Below are 19460 nucleotides of genomic sequence, written 5' to 3'. Positions count from 1 at the left end.
TCTGCTTAGCATGTGGTGCTACAGGCCTGATTCAATATTTGACTTGCTAATTTTTTCCCAGGGCACTAAAATAATATTGTTCATATTGTTCCTAGCCATCGTATGCATCTGAAATGAAAACACTGGGTTTTTTTGCATACTGTAGGTTGGAGGTGTCAGCTCAGGCATTAAAATGGTACTGGGGAGATAAGTGTGTAGGAATAACACAGGACCCTTCATAGATGTTCTCTGTACCCCCTCCCCGCAAACTCGGCGCCTTCCAGTTGGTACCTCTCTCTTTTGGTAGGTTGCTACTTGCTGTTTTTAAAACTACAGAGACGGGGCTTAAAAGGAAACCTAACTCTGGTACCCAGAGGCCTCGTTTCTCCTAGTCAGGCTCACTGTTGACAGGCTCTGCCGAGGGCTGCTTGGGCAGCGGAGAGCAAAAGAGGCATCCGAGAGCACTGGCAGGCACCTTCCCATCCTGCCAGGATTTAACGGCGCATCGGGAAGGCCCAGTGTAGACTGGCGAGAGACTGTGCTATGTGCTGCCTTGAATGCGTATGTGAGGCCCTTCCCTATAGATTGCTTTTGAAACAAGCCTGAAACACAAGTGAGAAAGGGATTTATTCTCCTCACTGTTCCAGTGGGGAGACTGAGGGCCGGGGGATCTGCCCCAGGGCTCCCCAGGCAGTAAAGGAGCATAGGTCTTGAGCTTACTGGCTGCCAGATGAACTACACAGATAGTTGTTTTGAGCTTGGGGGTGTGAGGACAAAGTCCCAGATGACACAGGGGGATGGTCAGAAGGTAGAGTTTCAGTCCCAGCGAGATAACCCCTGGCCTGGCTTGAAGCAGGAGATGTTTGTGGCCGTTGTCCCCAGTCGTTTCGCATCTGTCACCCTCTTTTCCACCCAGCTAGAGGCTGACTGTGGTAGGTACAGGGAGTTGTGTTCATTGTGTGAGGGTTTCTGTTTTCTCTTGAATCTGGGGCTCGTACTCATTCTTTACGGGGATAAGCAAAAACGGAAGTAGATAAGAGGAGGGGGTGGGTGCGAGTGGTGAGGGTCACACACAGGCTTGGAGGTGTCCCTGCAGTTGCCCAGCCCTGCTCCACACCAGTCACCGGCTCTCAGGGGGGATTTTGAGGTGCTGGAGGAGGCTTTGATAGATCAGGAGGCCTCGCCGAGCTCCAGGGCAACGGGGCCTGTGGTGACCGCCTGGTGGGGTCTCCGGGCCTGGGAGAGGTCCGAGCACGGTGCCGCACAGGCTCGGGCTTGATAAACTTGAGCTCTTGCCACCAGCCACGTGCTAGTCGCTGAAAGGACCTCTCCAGCAAGCCGTCCTTCTCTGAAGAAGCCTGAATCCTGAATTGCTCTGGGTTCCGTGATACCGGTTTCTACTCCTGAGGCCCACGGAAAAGGAAATGAATGTAAACCGTGCTATGGACAGAATTCAGATGACGGACTGGAAAGACCCTGAGAGCTCAGACTGCCAAGCAGAGACGCAGACAGTTGTTAGAAGGTCCACAGGAGTGTTTTGTCAGCCGGACTGTGTGTGACGCTGTAAAGACCCAGCTCCTGGAACCCTGGCCGTCTCTGTGAATTCTGCAGGGACAGGTTACCACGCCAACCCAGAGTATGCCTGGAGCTACCATTTTCTCATGTTCACAGATAAGAAAGGTCTCACCTCGGATGAGTCACAGAGATAGGACTTGAGTCCCCATCTGCTCCTTCTTAACCCAATACCCCTATGGCTGGCACTCAGTGGGCCCTGTGTCAGTAATTGTGGAATGAAGAAAGGATTACAAGAGGAACCATGTGACAGGGAGGCACGGCATAATTCCCAAAGCCATTTCCCATCTGATTTGGTTGGCGAGTCTCTTGGGCATTTTTAAAAAATGAGGGCCCTTCCCTGGCATCTGAGAGCCAGCCATCGGGAAGCTGGGATCACAGGAATTTGCCCCCATTCCCGGAGAGACCCTCCCTTAAGGAGGTCACCTCCATGGTGGTGGTGGCAGGGCACGACCCTCCTGCACTGAGATCCCGCAAACAGCCAACATTTTTTAGTGCTACCTACATACACACTCTGCTGAGAGCTTGCTTTAGGCACCTCTTCTCTCACATGCATTCTGCTATAGGTACTGATTATTATCCCCATTTTACTGCAAGTGAGCAGTGAGGCAAAGAGAAAAGGTGAGCGATTTTCCCAGCGCCAAACACCCAGCAAGTGGCGGCACCAGAGTTCAAACCCAGAGAGCTAAAGTCCAAAGCTCATATTTGCACCCAGTAGGCTAGTACCCCTTCCAGGCGTAACGGGACTTTAAAGGCCCTCTAGCTGGGTTACAGCCTTCCAAGACCCCTGACCACCCCTCCCAGTCAGCCGGGTCATAGCCCACGGGACTCCCATGTTCTTCTAAGAGAAGGGCGAAGATGATGGGCTCACCCAGGGCCAGATTCCTGTCTGGGGTGATGGACCAGGCTTGGGCATGAGGGGTCCCTGTCAACCACGACAGATTTCCACGCCTCTTCCCCCAGTGCCCCAGAGGCAGGTGAGCCACGGGTCTGGTGGCGGCATGGTGCGGCGGGGGGGGAGGCAGCTGGCCGCCACCTGAGCTCAAGGCCCAGCCTAGGAAAGCCAAGACTCAGCCCCTTCCCCCTCTTGGCACGGATCAGAGCGAAGCGCAAACATGGCTCTTTATCAATAAACACACACATGCACCTGCGGAGCCACCTGGTGACCCTCCGGAGAGGGCTTCCTCTCTGGCCGCTCCGCCGAGCCCCAGCGCGGGTACAGCTAACAGTGCTTCCCGCCACGTGCCCCTGATTGAAGCAGCCCCCCCCCCCCCCAGCAGCAGGGACACTTGCTCGATTGGTCACCAGCCAGCACAGCCTCCCAGAGGCCTCCTGGCGAGTGCCTCAGCCGTGGGGAAGGAGGCAGGGGTTGACAGAGACCTGCTCCAGGCTTCCCTGGAGGCCCGGCTCAATCCCACCCCAGAGGGGTCAAGAGGGCCTCGCTGGGTGAGAACGTGGGGTCCAGTATGAGGGATGCAAGGGCTCCTCTTCTGACACCTGATTCAACAGCAGCACATTGGCATCTGCTGGGCACTGTAACAGCATTTTACGCACACTTGGTCACTGTCCCGTTTTACAGACCGGACACTAGATAGAGCTCAGGGTAGTGAAGGGACTTCCAATAACTCATGGTTCTTTTTTTTTTTTTTTTTTTAATTTTTTAAAATACTTTTATTCATTTTTGAGAGACAGAGATACAGAGCGCTAACAGGGGAGGGAGTGAGAGAGAGAGAGAGAGAGGCCCAGAATCCAAAGCAGGCTCCAGGCTCCAAGCTGTCAGCACAGAGCCAGATGCGGGGCTCAAACCCACGAACCGTGAGATCATGACCTGAGCCAAAGTCGGACACTTAACCGACTAAGCCACCCAGGTGCACCGCCCCCCCCCCCCCCCCCCCCCCCCACCGAAATAGCCTGTGGTTCTAAGCTGCAGGGCTAGCATTTGAACCAGTGTTGTCCTCTGGCTCCAGCCCTGTGTCCTTCCCCCTGCCAACATAGGCAAAACCTCATTAATTGAAAAATCTGGGTTGGTTAGACTGGTGAAAATGAGGAAGAGTTATTTGCTTTGTACAAGGGTTCCTACAGGATTCCTTTAAATAGTTCTCTTCCTTGTTCCTTGAAGGTGATCTGATTTTTGAAATTTGCTGAGTAGTTTGTAACCTCAGTAGGAATACAGACCTACCGGGCCCCACCCCCAGAGCTAGTGAATCAGAATCTGCATTTTGACAAGTGCCTAGTGATGTGTGTGCACATTTAAAGTCTGAGAAGGCCCAGGCGAGGATCGCTGCTAAGGAGATAGTGTGTGTCAGAAGGAAGGGACCCGGAGTGAGGGCTGAGGCCCCTGGAGCACGGAGCTGGATGAGCCAGCCTGGCGTGGGATCCCCAGGCCAGTCTGCCGCTCTCAGCACCGCCCCACACTCTCTTTGTGTGCACGGACACCAGGTCTCCCCTCCTGCACTCCTGCCACGGAAAGCTGTCCATGCCCGGGACCACCCCCCCGCCAGACCCTCGGTGCTGGCATCCCTCCCCTCTTGACAAGGGTCTTGGAACATAGATGTTTGAGGCACATCCTCTGGGGTGATGGGTTGGATCCTCCCAAGTAGCATGCACATGTCCTGGTGCCCAAGACAGGACCTCCTGGGTCACTTAGAGGCACTCAGGGCTTTAGAATACGTGGGCCCGAGCCTGAATCCCATATCCACCGCTGGTTGTCCTGTGACCAAGCGGACACCCCACCTGTCTGCACCTGTTTCCTCCTCTAAGAAGGGAAGGATGGCGACCACTGCCCTTTGCAGCTTATTGAAGGCCCCGTTCGGTTCCTGGCCCTGGGAGCTCTTGGACTGTTGTAGGGTCTAGAATCTGATAACCTTGAAGGAATCACCTTCCCGAAAATTCCATCGGTAACTGCAAGTTTCTTCCGTTTGGCCTAAACCAAGGGCCAAAAAGCTTTGTAAAGGGCCAGGTCATATTTTAGGCTTTTGAGGCCCTAGGTCTCTGTCACAGCTACTCTGCCATCGTAGAGTAGAATGCAGCCACTGATGATATGTGAGTGGGCACAGCTGTGTTCACATAAAATGTTATTTATAAAAACAAGCAGCAGCTGGATTTGCCCTGTGGGCCATAGTTTCAGCTCCGGCCTCTACTAATGTAGCTCAGAGCAGGTAAAGTCTGCTTATCTCAAAGGGGCCAAGGAAGGGCTTTTAGCCAAGAAGTCACCCTGGTCCACTAGCCCAAGGCAGAGGGTCAGAGGTGCCCCAAACAGATGCTGGGGTTTGGGATAGTAGCCTACAGAAAGCATCAGTGCCTTCATTCTTAGGGGGACCCCAAGCACTGAATAGGTGGGGAGTAGAGGAACAGTCAGAACAGGGTTCTGTCAATCCAAGAGGCCTTTCCAGAAGAAAGTGCCACAAATCCCCCACTGCTGAATGCCCCACAGTACAGTTCACTACTCATTGCTAGACTTTGTGACCTTGGGCCAGTTACTCGTGGTCTGTGTTTTGATCCCGCCTCGGTAAGACCGGGATGGCACCCCCCTCCAGAGATTGCTGGGCTTTGTGACTGGGCTTTATCGGCCGTAGCATGCTCTTATCAACCCAGTAGGCCTCATCATCACTATCATTGTTCTTAGAATCATAGTACTGAACGAACGTATAATCATAAAGTAAGGTGGTCCCAGACAGAGGTGCAGACCTGGGCAGGGAGGAGGGTGTGAGGCAGGTACTCGCCTCGCCTTGGCTGGGAGGCGGTCCTGAAGAGAGAAGGTGTACATCCTGCAGAAGAGAAGGGGCCACTGCAGGGATTTCTTAGGTCCCAGGGAGGCCCATTCAGGCCCTTCCGCTGAATCTTCTGTTGGGGGAGGTTCCGAAAACCCCACTTCAAAAACAAAGCCTGGCGAGCTCTCACGCCTGCCACCTTCAGCCCAGGGCACACTTGGGGTGGGCAAGAGGACCAGAGAGCAGGACAGTCCTGGCTGGGCCTCTCGGGGTGTAGTGCCGGGCCAGGTGGTCCACAGAAGCCAGCTAGGGTTGGCCTGGGGGCGCTGCCACCTGGATGGGGTGTCCCGGTGAGTGGGCACCCATCCCTTCCCTGAGGCCACTCCTCCTCTGCCCGAACACTGCCGCCACAGAGCTGATCGGGAACCAGCCCCAGAGTGGGGGGCGGGGCGGGTAATGTGGGTGGAATTAACTAGGCTTGTGTGTTCACCACCCTATTGGCCGCATCCTCCTCGCTCGTAAGCTAATTTTAGCCATCCATTCTGCTTCTGTTACCATTTATAAAATGAGAATGTCAAATGCAATATTAAACAAGCAGGATGAAGGCAAAAACAGGAAATGCCAGAGAGGCACTTAATAAATGAACCTCGTGTTTACGAGCGAGAGGGAGGTCCTGTGCCCCCCCACCCCCACATCACGCAAGCACATGTTTGTGTACCGGCTCTGTCCCTGCGGGTGGAGGGGTTTGCCTGTTGAGGGAGGAGAGGGTGGGGAGGCCGGGGTGGTAAATGTTTGCTGCTCTTCAGGCAGAAGCAATTGGGCCTGCGGGGAGGCGGCCTCCCAGTCACCCAAGTTCTGGCTCCTTCACCCGTCGTCTGGGAAGGTCACTGCAGGGGGCCTGGGGAGGGTGGGGTCCTTCTGCCTCTCTTGGTGGCCCAGCCCCTCTGGACTTTCCCACGTGTGCTGCTCTCTGCACACCATCCACAGCGTGTGGGGTCAGCAGGGGGCATGGAGACCACTGGGAAAAGCTGTTTGCCTTTCCCTGCACCCCTTCTCTGGGGCCTGCTCTTCTTTTCACTTCACCCAGCTGCTCTGCCCAACTTCCCAGGCAGGTGCAAGCTAATGCTCAGCCACCTCTCTCTCTCTCTCTCTCTCTCTCTCTCTCTCTCTCTCTCTCTCTCTCTCTCAAATAGAGAAATTAGGGTCGCCTGGGTGGCTCAGTCAGTTAAGCATCCAACTTCGGCTCAGGTCATGATCTCACAGTTTGTGAGTTCGAGCCCCACATCGGGCTCTGTGCTGACAGCTCAGCCTGAAGCCTGCTTTGGATTCTGTGTCTCCTTCTCTCTCTGTCCCTCCCCTGCTCACACCCTGTCTCTCTCTCTCTCTCTCTCTCGGTCTCTCAAGAATAAACATTAAGAAAAAAAAATTTTTTTGAATCCTATAAATATAGAAATTAAGGCTTTTGCAGGGTCTCTGGCAACGCCCCCCAAGGGCTGGGGGCGCGCAGCCAGCCTCGCGGCTGCCTTTGGGCACCTGCTGGAGGCAGAGGTGTCTTGTCACTTTGAAATGCCCTTGCAGGTTCCCAGAAATAAAAACAACAGCTGCTGCTGCCACCATCAGCTTTTTCCCCAAATAGTGCAGTCTGTGAATCGCCTTTTGCGCACCTTGCTGACGAAAGCAGGAAGACCGGGCCCTACCTGGCCAGTAGGGGGGCGGGGGGGGGGGGAAGGTAGGGAGAAAATCGATGGCGGGGTGCCAAGAGCCTGCCGGGCTGGGGGGCGACGGCCACTTTCTGCCTCTCTGCTCCCTGGGCTTTGCGACTTCAGCACAGATGTGAACTGGCTTTATCACCTTCAGAGATGCTCACCTAGGCTCCCGTGGCGGAGATTAAGGCATGCCCCAACCTTGATCCGGCGCCAACACTTACAGGATTAGCTGCTTTAATTTCTTCGCTCACTGCAGCCCTGTGGGGCAGTGGGCACTACTGTTACTCTGTTTTATAGATGAGAAAACTGAGGCACAGAGATGTCAGGCAGCTGGTTCCTGCTCAGAGCTCTCGAACAGAGCAGAGATTTAGAGCCAGGAGCCTAAGCCTCTAAACTAGACTGGTGGAAAGGACAGGCCCCCGCCCTCAGGTCCAGATGGAGCGGAGGTTGCAGTCACAGGGGGGTGTATCCCCGAGGGTGCTGGGGACCCGCTCCTCTCCCTGCCCAGACTCTGAGCCCTTGTGAGCCACATCCTACTGAATTCATTTCTGTGTCCACCCCCGGCCCCTGCCTGCTAAATGGGAGGTGTTAATAGTATTGGTTTATAACCTCCTTGGCTTTGTCATCGCTGAGTTTAATAAAACAGAGGAAACAGTGGATGAAATTAATTCTGGAACGAGGACGGGGGTTGGCCTTGTAGAAGGAGTCGCGTGCAAACGGGCCTTGAAGGCTGGCTAGAGGGTGGTAGGGAAGGGCTGTGCGGGCAGGGCCTGGGTAGCCGGTGGCCCAGAGGTGGGGACGGGTTTGGAAGTCGGGCACCTAGGATCGAGTCGTAGCTGTGTCATTCCCAGCCTCATCACCTTGGGCAAATCCATTCCTCAGGGCCTCAGTTTCCTTTTCTGTTGTCACTTCGGGCTGATAAAGCCAACTCAGAGGAAATGAGTTGATCAACGAGGGTACTGAGAACAGTGGGTGTTCTCTGAGAACGTGTGTGCCCTGCACTGTGCCTTGTATGTGTTACGTGTTCCTGTCACTTTGTGTGCATGCTGTACGTGAGATGATGTGTGTATACACACACGTGCACGCTCACGAGGATCTCGTGGCCGGGCTGAGCGTATAAAGAGTGCTCCGTAAACAATGTGTTCCTTCCTCCCTACAGTAATCCTGCTGACTGACCGGGGAGATAGAGTCCAGATCTCATGTCCTGTGGGCCTCTCAGGGCTTCTCACAAATGGGTCTGGGTCGTTCATAGCAAGCGTGTGCCCTTTGTAAGGTGGATGTTTCTGCCCGAGGCTTTTACCCGTCTAAGCTGGCACGTCCGTCTGGTTTGCACAGTAGGCCCTTTCGTGAGGGTCTCTTGGCAGGAGGACCCTCTTCCGGTAGGGCAAGACAAATCATCCTGTACATATGGGTTCTCTGGTACTTGGCCACAGGCTGGGCCCCGTCTACAAGGACAGTGCCTGATGGAGATGTCTGGGAGGGGGAAGCGAGGGGACAGAACATAGAACTCGCTTGCTGCTACCGGAAGTGCCCAGCTGAGAGGCTTCCCTGAGTCCGCTGGGGGGTGGGGTGGTAGGCATGGCAGGATAGAGAAGCACCCTCCCCTTGCTGGAGTCACAGGCGGGGTCTTCCCAGGGCAGCCGCCAGGATCTCTGGGTGTGACTGCTGCACTTCCCATGATGGTGTCTCGGGCCTCGTCCTCATGCAGCCACACGCTCCTGCCGGTCGTGACTCCATTCTGCCTCTAGCCATGGACGAGTACAGCGGCTGGAGGGAATGGGAACCCTGGAGCAGACAAGGCAGCCTGACTCTCTGAAGGTCACTCAGAGGGAGATGCCCAGTGGGTCCATCTCGAGCTCCACACTGAGGAGGACCATGGCCCTGCCTGCCCTCCCAAGCCCTCCCCGCCTCCTCACTGGGCCCTTTCTATGCTTGTTGCTCGCACCTTGCTACACCATCAGCCTCCTTCCACAACTCATTCGGCAGCTGCCTTGAGCAGGGCCAGCTTCCTGAATATGAGGCCTGAGCAGCTACGAGACCCTGTGTCCAGAAGGGCCTTGCCGGTTTCACTACTGCCACCACCAGCTCCTGTAATGACTGAACAAAGGGCCTCTCCTCTTCATTTCCTAGTGACCTGAACAGTTTCTAGCACATTCCGTCGCTGCCATGCTCTTGAGGCTAACTCCCGGTGCGGTGCAGAGGGCAGGACAGTAGAGACTCTGTTCTTCGCCTGAGTCTCTCACCTTGTGTCTTCTTTGTTCTGTAGTTTCCTTGAGAGCAGCACCCCCCGCCCCTGCCCCGAATCTTGGTTATGAATCTATAGAAGCCCCATGAAAGGTCTTGCCCTCCTACACTCTCCAGAAAGGCTTCTGACTGGCAGAGAGGTCAACAGAGAACAGTGGGTAGGACAGAGAAAGCCTGGCCATGGGACAGCACAGGCCGTGCGCCGAACCGTGTGTGGTCTCTGGGGGTACGGCTCAGTCCTCCGGCCTCACCAGAGAGAGCTGGGGTCCAGGCAGGACCCCAGATCTTTACACTGGAGTGACATCCCCCCTGCCCTGTGCTTCCCTGGAACACGCTTGGGGCCTATCTCCCAGAAGAGGTGGTCAGCTTGGGGCTTCGGAGAAGCAGCGTCGGGCTGGAATCCTCTGGAACCTGACTGGAGAGGTGCAGCCTGAGTTGGAGGAGAAGCTGGCAGGTCAGGCCCCTGTCTTTCAGGAAGTTCCACAGAAGGTGCTGCGCACGGGTACCACCACCCCCTCCCCCGCCAAGCACTCATCTGCCCGGAAGGCCTGCCCTTTGTTCCCTTCCCTTCCACCGACCACACAGTCAGTCCAGGTTGGTCTCTCTGGACACTAGTGAATTTTATCCTCTGACACGGGCTCCTCTCCCCCTGGAGGAGTACATCGTTTCTGACGTGCCCAGTTTGGGGTGAGAAGTGAAGCTGCAAACACTAGCCTCTAGGCCACACAGGGTTGCCTTGTCCTGGGTAGTAAATCAAGGCCACAGCCACAGGGCTCGGGTTTCCCCAGACCAAGGCCCCCGGCTGGTTTCCCTCCCAGCCCCAGGGCCATGTGCTGACTGGGGCTGTGTATGTAGAAACCAGGGAAAAAACAAAAACCTTTTCACTTCCCAGACCTTGGCATCGTCCTCAGACTGCCAGCCTCTTCCAAAAGGTGCCCGGCAGGGAGCTTGCCTCAGCAAGGGCTGCAGGCCAGTTGGGCGAGGCGGCCACTCAGAGTAGCTACAGGGAAGCCGTCCCCACGAAAGCCCCACTACCTTCTTCAAAAGCCGATGCTAAGTGGTCCCCCTGAGGAGAGGGTGTGGCATGGGACCGGCTCCCTGGGCATGGGCCATGGCATCAGGCGGACCTGGCTTCCAACCCGGCCTTACCACACGTGGTCTGGGTCTGCAACCACAGCTGAGGTGTCTAAGGTCCCTGGACCTCAGCTTCCTGTTCTGTAAGATGCATTTATACCTATAAAGGACATCATGGGGTCCCCGGACAGAATAAGACCATGGAAGTTATATTAGATAGAAGCATCGTGTCCGTGTGTCCGTCCTGAGGTGGGTAACTGTACCATGGTTATGTAAAAACATAGGTTTACGTTTAGGAAACGCATATCATCACGTACACACTTGACTCTCGTAAGGTTCAGGGAAAGACATTCACAGGTATAGATGTGGGTAGAGACACGCCTACAACTGTCCTTTGTACTGTCCTCACACTTCTTCTGCGAGTGCGAAATTATTTCTACATAGAGTTAGAAACAGACCTCCTTGCTGTGTTGGGCCCCGATGGGCAGAGGCGCCCCACCTTGGCAAGCAGCCGGCACAGAACGTCAGAAACCACACACGCAGGCCCACGTCCGGCCTCTGATTCATCCTCTAGAGGAACATGCCGCTGCCCTAACTGTCCTGCCGCTGCCCTAACTGTCCTGTCGTTAAAGGGTCCAGCTAGATCAGCTAAATCACTCTTCTTATCCGGTAACTCTCCAGACCACACCCACTCCTCCAAGGCCAGTTTGCCAAACAAAGCAGCCTATTTGAAGATCGAAAATTTAAAGCAAACCCCACCTACCTTTGGAGGGGTTGGCATGCCCTTGGCATCCGGCCCCTGGCATAGGGTTGCTTCGTGGCTTTACCAGCCGTGAAACTGGAAAGCGGAGACTTCGTCTTGCTAATGTGAGCTGTCGGTCACAAGTGGCCTCTGAGGCTCCTTACAAGCACGGATTCAAATAGAATTTCCTGCAAAATCTCTTGCCCCTCCGACCACACTGCTTTTTTCCAGTCGTGTTTTGGAGCTGTAGCCGTTGTGAGAAGCTGCCGAAGTGGGTTCTGAGGACCAAGACTTGGAGATAGATGTTCCTTCCACAGAATCTGCCCCCGCCCAGGGCTACCCCAGAGAAAGCACGTACCATAAGTGGGGTTCTGTTGGGGGCAGGGCTGAAATCGCTGGGACGAGAGGCCTGGTCAGCACGAGGACCCTTGCTTCTGTTGACCATGGGAGGTCAGGCACTTCCTTCCAGGCTGCCCCCTCCGGGAGCTCCCATGCCTGCCTCGTGCCCCATGGTGGAAGCGGGCCTCAGCACCCACTAGCCCAAGAACCCAGCCAGACAGAGCCACGGCTGGGAGGAGGGCCTCCCGCTGTCCCGTCTGCTCGCTGCTCTTCACGGATCTTGCGTGGTAGTTAGTCTCCGAAGACAGCCCTGTGGTCTAAACTCCCAGTATGCACGCCCTGTGTGGACCCCTCCCACACCAATCTGGGCCGACCAGGTGTAACCAAGAACATGACGGAAGTGGCAGTGTGGCTCTCAGGCCTAGGTTATAAGAAGCCTTGCAGACTCTGCCTTGGTCTCTCGGGATTCTCATGCCAGGACAGCCCCTCTCTGGGACTCAGCCACCACGCTGTGAGAAGATGGAGAGCCGCGGGGAAGCCAGAGGTGGGTGCCTCCCATGGACGGTCCCAGCCGAACCTAGACGTCACCTGCCGTGTGAGTGAAGAAGCCCCTGAGTGAACCTCCAGCTGAGTCCAGGCTTTGGCTCCAGCCCCAGCCACCATCTGACCACAGCTACATGAGAGACGACAGCAAGAGCCCCCCTGGGCCCAGTCTGCTCACAGAACCACAAGAAAGCACGATCCACTGTTAACTCGGTTGTTACTCAAGGCCACGAAGTTTGGAAGTTGTTAGGTACACAGCAGTAGATCCCAGGGATGTCGTGTGTGGCCAGATGACCTGAGTGTGTGACTGGAGCTGGGGAGACAGGCTGGTGTTCCCCCCTTGGGTTCTGACTGTAACTCGGGGTATTCGTGCCCGGTTCTCTAGCTTGCACGGGGCCCAGTGGGAGGGTAGTGGGGGTGGGGGAGGGTGACCCAAATGTGGTCTAACTCAAGACACTCCAGAGGCTGGCAGGCCCGAAAATGACAGGGAGGCAGGTTGACCTATGAGTATTTGCTTTAATGTTAGGAGAACAAGACAGTCAGAACCTGTTCTCTTCAACAGAATGAGAGCTCTCAAGGTGGAGGCCTGCCTTATTTATGTCTGCTTCGCCCACAGCCTAGCACTTGTCAGGCACATTGAGTCCCTCAGCGTGGTTGAATTGAGAAGACTGGGTTTCCATGACCCTAACGAGCATGTGAGTCAGTGCGTGCTCTGAACAGGACATCACAAGGGACCAGGGAAATAGGGGCAGGCCCTGGATCCCTGCTCCCTGAGAACTCACAGTCTGATGGAGGAGGTGAGGCTTCTGCCAGTCCGATGGGGAAAGGACATAGTTTTCATCTTCAGCAAGCCCCTGACCCACACTGCAGGGACTCAGAATGCAGGCAGAGAATAGCTATTCCCTCTTTCCTCTTGTATGTTTTCAAAGGAGCTGGGGGCTGGGTGGGCAGGCCTCCTGGTCCAGAGAGATCTTTTGAGAAACCTTCAGCGCAGGCCAGGCCAGGCTCCCTGGTGCGGCAGCTACCTTTCCCTGTCACTCAAGTGCCCAGGAAGTGCCGGGATCCCCCAGAGAGTGCGTGTGCCGTGGCCCCTGGCCTCGGGGAGCACTCACAGCTGACATAGCGGGTGGTCGACTGAACCCACGCAGCCGCCGCTGCCCAAAACAGCACCAGCAAAGACAGAGCAGAATTAAATGGAGCTGCCAGCCCTATTCAGTGAGAGGGAGAGTAGGTGGGTTTGTTTAAAATACTCCCATTACAGTCAGTTAACCTTTATGTTCCCTAAATGAAAACTGTATAAACCTGAAATTTTCGTTGATCAGGTTGCCTAGGAACAGGCAGCAGGTTTTCATAAGACAATGCAATAGATTGTCACCGATAGGGCCATTAGGAAGTGAGCTGGTTAGCGGTATTATTCCGGATCCCGGTGCTGGCGTCAGGTAATTATCTGTCTGCCTCTGCAGAGCACACCCATCTTCCTGGGCTGGGGCAGACTCTTGCAAATGAGCTTTCTCAGCCTGCTTCGGAGTCCCAGGGATGGAGCGTAGGAGCAAATTGTCACCCTGGGCTTATGAGAGAAATCTGAAAGACCAATTCTGATGAATGTATTTCGTTTTAATCACCTCTCCTTACCACTACTTGCAACAGTAACACTCAAAGCAGAAAACTTGGCAAATAAACAGCAATAACAAAATGCACCGTGGAAGTGAAAGAACAAAGTCGCTCTAAGGCAACTTTGGTATGTCTTTGTAATATTTTCCCCATATAGGATATGTATATACACTTATTTATCTTCCACAAAGATCCTATCCCCATATATGATATGCATCTACACTTACTTATCTTCCCCCCACCCCTTACATTTAGGGTGACCAACCATCCTGGACTGAGGGTTTCCCAATACTGTTGCATGTTATTATCAGCATACTTTTCTGTGGCTTCATAGCTTTCAGTCAGCTTGGATGAACCAAAATTGGCTAACTGATTCCCTGTTCTTGGACATTTAGGGTATTTCCTTTAGAAAAGTATTATAATCAGTGCTTGTCACCACAGTAGCCTTATCCATATAAGTTTATTCTTATAAAGTAGGATTTTATCCTGCAAGTAGGATTATTAGGTCAAAGAATGCATACTTGTATGGCTTTCGATATTTTGTCTTGTTGCCCTCCAAAAAGATACGTGCTAATTCCTACCCCTCCTCCCCATACTCTCTGGGGCTCTGACATCAAGGAATCCTGTCATCGCAGCCAATCTGATAGATGAGAAGGTATCTTGTTTAGGAGTGTCATTTGTGATGTGTGATATGAAAGATATGTCTAATTACCAGTCATTTGTGAATTGCTTGTTCATGTCGTTCACCCATTTCCATTTCGGGATGCTCATCTCTTTCTTTTTAATCTATAAGAACTCTTTGCATGAAGCTTATCAGGCATATTGAGCCTGAGTATTGAGCCATTTTGTCCATGGTTTTAAAGACTGTGTGGTTATCACTCTTTAAAGAGCAAGAGTGAGTAATACCTGTTATCTGGTATCTCTGAAAGACCAGTTAATATTGTAGGTAATTAAAGCTTCCCCCAAGCCTTAAGCACTAAAATATTTTCTTAATGTTTATTTATTTTGAGAGAGAGAGAGAGAGCATGCAGGGGACGGGCAGAGAATGAGGGAGAGAGTGAATCCCAAGCAGGCTCCACACTGTCAGCACAGAGCCTGGCCCAAGGCTCATTCTCACAGACCGTGAAATCATGACCTGAGCCAAAATCAAGAGTCAGACTCTTAACCGACTGAGCCACCCAGGCACCCCAATGAAATATGTTTTTAATTGAAATATTTGGGATGAGAAGATTTGAGAGCTATCCATATCTCCAAAGTGGATAGCCCATATAGGTCCCTTTAAAGCAAAGTATAAGGCACATAATGGAACTTCTTTATATCTCAGATACCCTGGCAACGATAGTAGTTTTCTGTGTGATAGTGAGACCCTCAGCAGCTGTTGAGCCACGTGGAGTTTGGGCTCCTATGCCATCTGGCCCCCTTTTAAATATGGTACCTGATTCTTCTCTTCTCTCCCTCGCTATCAGACTGTCATGCTGATTCTTTTTGCTTCCATAACAGCCCTGCCCTACAGCATCCCATCTTCATCAGTGACGGGGCTGATTACCAGTTAACGATGTTTGTTAAGTTTGTCTGTAAACTCAAAGAAGTAAGCACAGAGCAGGCATCTGAAACACGCTCTTAAAAATAGTGCAGCTACTTCAGCAGGCAACGGTTTTACCTCTCCCCTGGAGTTTGTATTCTACATCATTAAGGTGGTTAAGTAAGTGACTTCTGTGTTGTGTGAGCAGAATAGGATTAAGAAATTTTGGAGGCAGAAGGGAAATAGGAAAGATTAGCAACCACTCGAAGACATAGCTGCAGAATGAGAAACCGGTAATCCAGATGGACAGAAGCGGTGTTTAATGTCATTACTTCTCCCAGGAGCATGCTGGGGCAGGTTTTATGGAGACGGTGGCATCGCTGACCTAGAAATTTTAAAACTCCAGCTTCCAGACCTGCACCTGCCAGGATATGGCTTACGGCACATTACGCAAGCCTGCTGGTGTTCAGTTTTGTCATCTGTGAAATGGAGCTGAAACTAACTGGCCTGTGTCTTTAATAAGAGAGAGAATCAGGTGGCCTGATGTGAAGGGTCACCGGCCTGAAGGAATTTGCAAGCATGTGAAGGGCCAAACTGTCGTGAGGGACTTTTACTACTGCTATTGTTTTTCTTCACAGATACACCCAGCAGCCATCGTCTGCACACGTCCCAGTCTGAGCACTCGGCGCCAGCACGTGTGTCTTCAGCCCGCGTCCCTGCCACCCCTCCAAACCCAATTTCATCCTTGTAGGTTTCTCCAAAGCAGGATTTGCAACAAGTGGCGTGTTTTCTTAAATATTTGTTTTGCAGGCCATTTACTCGGCTTGGCTATTTTTATAGTGAATAAGGAGCAAGGCTAAAAATACCTTAGCTGGTAACCAGATCCGTTCTGCATTTGACATTTACGTGGAATTCATTTGCATCTCATTTGTTCGCCTTTCTGTTTAACAGGTAGAATGTAAGAAAGCTCAGCCTAAGGAAGTCATGTTCCCACCGGGGACAAGAGGCCGGGCCCGGGGACTGCCTTACACCATGGACGCGTTCATGCTTGGCATGGGAATGCTAGGTGAGTCTGGGCGGGACCCTGGGGACACAGCAGAGCCATCACGGACTATACACCCAGCCGGGTCATCTACCAGTTGGGCAAGCTGCCTTACCTCTCTGAGCCTCAGTTTCCTCATCTGTAAACAAAGGTGACAGACCCCTTTGCAAGACATTTGTAACCATTAAATGAAGAGAGATAGATACATAGACAATAGATGGATAATAGGTAAATAGGGAAGTAGGTAGGTAGATAGGTGATAGATGATAGATAGATAGATAGATAGATCATCTTGTCCCATGCCTGGCTCATAAGAGCTGCTTGATACTATTTTATCACCTTTCCGCTCCCTTTTCAAAAGGAGAAGAGCCACCCCCGGGTCCTCACTCCTCTCTACTAACTGGGCGTTCTTAAAGACCTAAGGACGCCTCGCGGCTTCACCTGTGTGAGCTGGGGCTACATTTTCTAAAACTTGGGAGAGGAGGGGGAGTGATGAAGGTGGGCTATAATCCTGTCTATTTAAATGATTAACATTTTTTCTCTTGGGATATCAGAATTTGCATTTAAATGGATGTTTTAAATGGCCTGTTTTACTCTTTATTTGCCAAAAAAAAAAAAAAAAAAAAAAAAAGATGAAAGACAAAGTGTGTTTGTTCCGACAAAAAATGATCTCTCCTGGCTTTTAGAGAAATTAAGTTGCATATTATGCCCCTTCCTTAAAGGTATCTCTGTCCATCCCGCGCAGATAATTGAAAATCTTACCGCTTAAACGGCATGAAAAATGGAGAAAGCAGTGGAGGAGCGTAATGGTGTGGGTCGCAACAATAATTAGAAATTTCAAGGCGAGAGAACGGTATTTTAGTGCAAGTTATTGTGTGTCGGGAAAATACTAATTAAATGGGATAAATGGTAGTTAATGGTAAAATTCCATTCAGGCACAGGATCTGTCTAGTTTTAATGGATTTTCATTTGGTTTGGCTGAGTCCTCCTTCTATATTGTTTGATCGGTTCTTTGTGTGTTTTCAGATTTGCAGCTCTTTGAATCATTCCTGGCTCAATTTTAAATGTATAAAACTTTTCTTGGCGTTATAAATTCTTAAAAAGAATTGTATCTATCTTGTCTGAGGAAATAACAAGGGGAGGTAAAGTTATTTTGTGGAACTTTAAGAAATGGAAAGAGATGCCATGAGAATTCCTGAAACTGGCTGCAATGGTACTTCTTCTGGAAGGAATTCTTTCGGTTTAACCAAGTTTCGATGGAAATTCCTATGTACTTCTTTAAAAATTGGCCAAACGATTCTAATGCTGATCTAGAAGAAGAAACACATGAGACTGAATAAGGAAATGTTTTCAAAAGAGTAGTGAGAAAAGGCCAGTTTGACCAAATAGCAGAACATAGCACAAAGCTACGGTAATTAAGTGGTGTGGTGTATAGGGACGTGCCTGTTGATAGAAAGTTAAAGCACCTGAACTAAATGTATTTCTGTGTATGAGTATCATTATTATACAGAAATGACTTTTAAAAATCAGTGGGAATTATCTCCTGGTTGGCTAGGAGACACTTGGCTAGCTCTTGCTTAAAAAGTCATTTTTATGTGGTTTTTACTTTATGTTGTATACCTAAAGAAGGTCTGAATGGATTAATAGTTTTAAATTTTAAAATCACATCTTAAAAGAGTTGCCGCCTGCTGGCATGGGGAGTCTTGAATTTTAAAGGTTGAGTATAAAGGCCCTGGGGCATAAATCCTTTTTAGGATCAGATCTTCAGAAGTGCCCTATCTTTCTGAGTCTAACTTGATGCCCTTGACATGCTGAGGAAAATGGACTGTTTTCTTCAGGTGCAGAGGCGTGAGGCGAAGCCAGCTCACTCTTGTCAGTTGCCACAGAGCAAAGGTGCAAAGGTCAACGTTCGCCCCAGACTGTGTAGGCAAGGGCTGGGGACCGATGTCTCCATGGACACCCAAGCTCGGATCCCTGAACAGAGGGCATCCAGTGGTTTTAAGATGGGAGCCAAGGGGCTCCTGGATGGCTCAGTCGGTTAAGCATCCGACTTTGGCTTAGGTCATGATCTTGCGGTCCGTGAGTTCGAGCCCCGCGTCGGGCTCTGTGCTGACAGCTCGGAGCCTGGATCCTGTTTCGGATTCTGTGTCTCCCTCTCTCTCTGACCCTCCCCCATTCATGCTGTCTCTCCCTGTCTCAAAAATAAATAAACGTTAAAAAAAAAATTTAAAAAAAAAAAAAAGAAAAAAGATGGGAGCCAAGGCAGGGAGGCTTTGTCGAACCTGGGAGGTGTTCAGGGGCGAGTAGGCTTTGAGCACCTGCTGCGTGCCTTGCCCCGGGCTGGTGCTGGGAGACAGTGCTTATTAACAAGGTGGATGTGGTCCCTGCCCTCTGAAGCTCGTGGTCCGGTGAGCATGACAACAGTTAACAGCTAATCCTACAGATAGTTATCCTCATAGAGTTATGGGGTGCTTTAGGAGCACATAATAGAGAATGGAAATCAGTCTGAGGAATCAGGGAATACCTCCTTGTGGAGGTGACCTGTTAGCGGAGCTGAGAAGGTGAGCAAGCGAAGGGTGATCCAGACAGGAATAGCCTTAGAAGGTCAGGGTCCCTGTATGGAAACCTGAGAGCCCACTAGCCTGGCGGAGGGGTCACGTCCACACGGGACATGTGCGAGGAGGAGTGCCAGGCTCGGTGCCTCCAGGATTAGCTTTGACTCAGCTGGTGATGGGCAAACCCTCGTGGTCTGTGATTGGCTTCTGCCTCTTGAGGGAGGGATGTGTGATGAGTGATGAATGGCAGGAACTCACTCCCCTGCCCCACTTATTTTCCCATCTCTCATGGTTGAAGTTATGCCTTCCCTGAGCTGCAGTAAAGAAGTAATTGTTGGTTAAAAATGTTGTCGTGGTTGAATCTATTCGTCCTTGAGTTATGACCTCCCACGGGCCCCCCCCCCCACCACCAATCGACATCCCTGCCACTTAAGGCTTTTGCCTTTTGCCCATGGAGGTCTGTTGAGGCTGTTACCAGGCAGAGCCCCCAGGCCTCAGCCAGCCCCACCTCCTGTCACAGAGATTTTCCTCCTTCTCCAGTCAAGCATAGAGCCCTTTGGATGGAATTGGTGGTGTTAGCCTAGCCTCCACCAATTGGGACGTGGGGGCTGGGTAAGCCAGTGGGGAGAGCCTTGGACTTGAGAACCAGGAAGTCTGGACTCCTCACCCCATGAGCTGTGTGACTTGGGACAAGTGACAACATCTCTGTCCTTCGGTTTACCCCATCCTTAGATAGGAATATGGGAAACTCTCACTTCATAGGGTTGTTGATGATAAATGAAACCATATCGTGTCCAGCCAGTGCTACATTTCATCAAATC

The 19460-nt window shown here is 51.9% G+C and overlaps 1 protein-coding gene across 5 annotated transcripts in view; it reads left to right on the top strand.

Moving 5' to 3' along the window:
* The window catches only part of MSI2 (musashi RNA binding protein 2), a 389492-nt gene that overhangs the window by 314587 nt on the left and 55445 nt on the right, over window positions 1-19460 (top strand). For all 5 annotated transcript variants that reach the window (XM_042914722.1, XM_042914720.1, XM_042914721.1 and 2 more), the window contains exon 9: window positions 15994-16108. In XM_042914722.1, coding sequence (XP_042770656.1) covers window positions 15994-16108 — 115 coding nt within the window. The remainder of the gene's footprint in view (window positions 1-15993; window positions 16109-19460) is intronic.

Source organism: Panthera leo, chromosome E1 (assembly GCF_018350215.1).
Source record: "Panthera leo isolate Ple1 chromosome E1, P.leo_Ple1_pat1.1, whole genome shotgun sequence".
In the NCBI taxonomy this organism is placed as follows: Eukaryota; Metazoa; Chordata; class Mammalia; order Carnivora; family Felidae; genus Panthera; species Panthera leo.
Note: the sequence above shows the minus strand (reverse complement) of the source record. Positions and strands in the feature narration are given on the sequence as shown.